The sequence below is a fragment of the Pundamilia nyererei genome, unplaced genomic scaffold, assembly GCF_000239375.1.
Source record: "Pundamilia nyererei isolate P.nyererei 1_Seehausen unplaced genomic scaffold, PunNye1.0 scaffold00053, whole genome shotgun sequence".
Taxonomy (NCBI): domain Eukaryota; kingdom Metazoa; phylum Chordata; class Actinopteri; order Cichliformes; family Cichlidae; genus Pundamilia; species Pundamilia nyererei.
Genome location: NW_005187454.1, coordinates 2786977 through 2790630, shown reverse-complemented (window position 1 = coordinate 2790630; position 3654 = coordinate 2786977). Strand labels below are relative to the sequence as shown.

At 47.4% G+C, this 3654-nt stretch overlaps 1 protein-coding gene across 2 annotated transcripts in view; it reads right to left on the bottom strand.

The window, feature by feature from the left end:
- The window catches only part of hmgcra (3-hydroxy-3-methylglutaryl-CoA reductase a), a 9953-nt gene that overhangs the window by 722 nt on the left and 5577 nt on the right, over window positions 1–3654 (bottom strand). The window contains exons 14-19 of one of the 2 annotated variants that reach the window (XM_005733625.1): window positions 3442–3599; window positions 3248–3353; window positions 2614–2784; window positions 1423–1563; window positions 1184–1342; window positions 112–266 (exon numbers count right to left, since the gene is read on the bottom strand). In XM_005733625.1, coding sequence (XP_005733682.1) covers window positions 112–266; window positions 1184–1342; window positions 1423–1563; window positions 2614–2784; window positions 3248–3353; window positions 3442–3599 — 890 coding nt within the window. Of the gene's footprint in view, window positions 1–111; window positions 267–1183; window positions 1343–1422; window positions 1564–2037; window positions 2341–2613; window positions 2785–3247; window positions 3354–3441; window positions 3600–3654 lie in introns of those variants that run through there. The other variant, XM_005733626.1, reaches the window with a different exon arrangement.

Below are 3654 nucleotides of genomic sequence, written 5' to 3'. Positions count from 1 at the left end.
ACACACACACACACACACACACACACACACACACACACACACAGATTTTGTTTTTAAATTCCATTGCAGTTTATAATAACGTAACTCCAACACTGGATTACAGGCTCTTACCTGTTGTGGGTCATGTGACTCTTGACCAGATGCCCAGCAGCCAGAGCAGCCATCAGTGAGAGCTCTCCAGCGAGTACGGTGGCACACACGATCCTGGCCAGCTGTCGGGCGTTCTCACCTGGACAGTCCTGACTGGCTCCTTGCACACCCAGCATCTACACACACATGAACACACAAGTTATATGGCAACCAAATCCTTCCACGGATGCAGCTTTGAATGAAACAGTGCTGCTAATCCATTTATCATGTAAGGATCTAAAAACCACACGACTGTGACGTGTTTGAGTCACTGTGCACCAGCACGCCATAAACCTCTGCTCACACTTGCACTTGGTCCTAAAATCAAATCGAGTTTTTAGTTGTGACTCACTGCAGACGCACAGGTACAACAACAGACTGTGCAAACTAAAAACAGTCGTCATGGAGACCCGGTCCAAGCTGAAATCCAAAATGTTTTGTTTTTACGGACACTGCTGGACATTTAACATCTGCATAAAGTAAATGTGTGTTCACTGTGTGTGTTTAATAAAAGGTGCTCGGGGTCACGTGTCACTGATTTGTAATCGTCCAGACAGACATGAACTGGGAGGGAAGCAGAAATAAAAACGGTCTTTATTGAATCGAAGTCTTTTTGAAAAGAGCTTTGAAAGGATTGTTGAGGAAGCTACGCCTGCTTCAGTGGAACGTCATTGTTTTCACTTTTCCTGCTGCTCGACTGTAAACGGGTTTGCTTTGTTTCTCTCCCGTCACTTTAGCTAGCAGCCTGCTAAACTCTTTTCACGTGACTCACTGATCTACTGTCACAGCAGCGAGTTACACGACTGACAGTTTTTACGGCCTCTTACTTTGTGCTCACCCTGCAGGCTTCCCTCCTGCTCAGCTCTTCATGCACTCAGACCGTGCACCACGCATCCATCAGTCTTTCTCGTCATTGTCATTACTGACACCGCTAACTGAACAATATTACATGATCCTAAACATCTAACAGTTGTGTAACCACTTCAAAATGAAAAGGACTGCCCAGTGTTAACTCTTGATCTTCGGTTGCTTGACATGCTTGATGTGCTCGTACCTGCAGACAGGCCTGTTGTGGAGGCAGGTTGGTGCCTCCTCCTACAGTGCCCAGCTCTATAGATGGCATAGTACAGCAGATGTGCAGGTCGTCTCCTGCTGGGCCTGACGGCTCCATGAGGGTGATGCAGTTACTGCTGCCCACTGACTGAGCTGGGTCCTGTGTGCACACACACACACATTAACACAGGGCACATGGGAATAACTGTGATGCGCAGCATTTCCTCACAGGTCATTTACCTGTCCACATGCTATGTAGATGGCTGTGACCAGGTTGGCTGAATGTGCATTAAAACCTCCGATGCTTCCTGCCATGGCTGAACCCACCAGGTTCTTGTTGATGTTAACTTCCACCAGAGCCTCTGTGCTTGTTTTCAAAACCTGAAGGGAGCGAGACCGAGACAGCAGCATGAAACGCTGGCGTCCTTTTACAAACCATCAAAGCGATTCATGAAAAGTGCAGCCACGGTTTGCTTCCAATGAGCTACATCAGAGACCTGACAGGTGGAGCCGCTCTCAAACAGCGAGTCGTTGTTAAATGACAACAGGAAATACTTTAAATACTTTTTAAAATTCAAATCTTTTCAAATGAAAATAGAATTTTAGATGTGAGGGGAGTGTTCGATTAAAGACGAGTCAGACAGATGTGCTTCATGTAGGTTAAATCATAAACATCTTCATTTACAAACTGCTGTCTTTGTCTACAGTTTACATTCGTTTAATGATCGGAAACATTGGGGTGTGACAAACATAAATACACGAGGGCCAAACACTTCTCACCCCACTGTGCACACAGTAGTGTGACACAGTGCTGCGTGCACTCTTACAGTATTGTGTTATAAAGAATGTGATTCTGAAGTTCAGTGTTTTGTGCCGCAGAAAATAAAAAAGCACTGAATGATTGATCAGATCAACATGTTTGACTCAAACTGTGGAGGAAGATCCTGTCAGACTAAGAACAGCAGAGAGTTTAAATATCAGCGTCGTTTTTCAAGTCCTCGAAACTGTGAACAAACTGTGGTTCAGCTCAGCAGGTCCCCCAGGAGGACACTGGAGTCTCCAGATGGGACACACCCAGTGACTCATGGGTAGCACAGGTAAAGAACTCTAACTGCACCTGGTGGGTAAAACCACACAGTTGTGCTCTGTGACGTCATCCTGTGAGAGAGACGATAAAGGTCCATCAGACTTCTGAGTGTTATGATCAATAATTTTGAACTTAGATCCTGTTTCTTCAGTTTTGTGTGACAAATTGAATCCTGTTTTCTGTCAGACTGTTTTTAACCCTTAAGGTTGTGCTTAGATTTAATACTTCTCTAAAAAGCAGAGTCAGTACGTGCATCTTCTAAAGTGAAACCTTCACTGCAGCTTTCTGCTGAAACTCTACTGGCAGACAGTTAGTCCCAGTAAAGGCTACACAGTGCTTCCTACCTCTCTGACCACCTTGGCAGGGATGGTGGCTTCGCAGACAGCAGACTTTCCCCGGCCCTCGATCCAGTTGATGGCAGCTGGCTTCTTGTCTGTGCAGTAGTTCCCACTAACAGCCACCACCTGCAGCTCTGGGAAGTGCTGCTGCAGTAACCTCAGAGCCTCCTCTGTGCCCTGCGGGTAGATCAGGTTCATCACGTATGGTTGCTACGTCATAAATGCATCTGACACAGCGACGCAGGTTCATGTTGAGAAACGCTGATCCATCTAAAACAGTGTTTCCAGAAGTGCTGAAGAAGAACCTTTGTTAATCCAGTATGAGTGAGCACTGGGTGATGGTGTAAGTAAACGGTAAATGGCCTGTATTTGTAAAGAGCTTTACTTAGTCCCTAAGGACCCCAAAGCACTTTACACCACATCCACCCAGTCACACACACATGCACACACTGGTGATGGAGCTACATTGTAGCCACAGCCACCGGGGCGCACTGACAGAGGCGAGGCTGCCGGATACTGGCGCCACCGGGCCCTCTGACCACCACCAGTAGGCAACGGGTGATGTCGCAGAAATCCCTTTAACAAAACAACACGTGTGTTTCTCCACATTAAACGAAGCTGCAGACACGACCACAGTTACCTTAGAGATCATGTTCATCCCCATCGCATCTCCAGTCTTTGAATGGAAGCGGATATAAAGATTTCTCCCTGCCAGACCCACCAGCAGCTTCTGGAGCCTCGCAAACCTGCAGACAGCAGTCCTCCGTCACACAGGAACAACACACACTGCAGACACAAAAACAGACACACAAACACACACTGCAGACAGTTTACCTGCTGGTGTTGTCAAAGGCGGCTTTGATGGCCTGAAAACCGTCGGTGCTCTCCAGCCAGGCTTTGACTTCAGCAGCACGGCAGGCAGAGGGCAGTCTGACTACAGGGCCCCGAGTCATGCTGTCAGCCAAGATACGACTACGGGCTCCCCCACCCAGCTACACACACACACACACACACACACACACACACACACACACACACACACACACA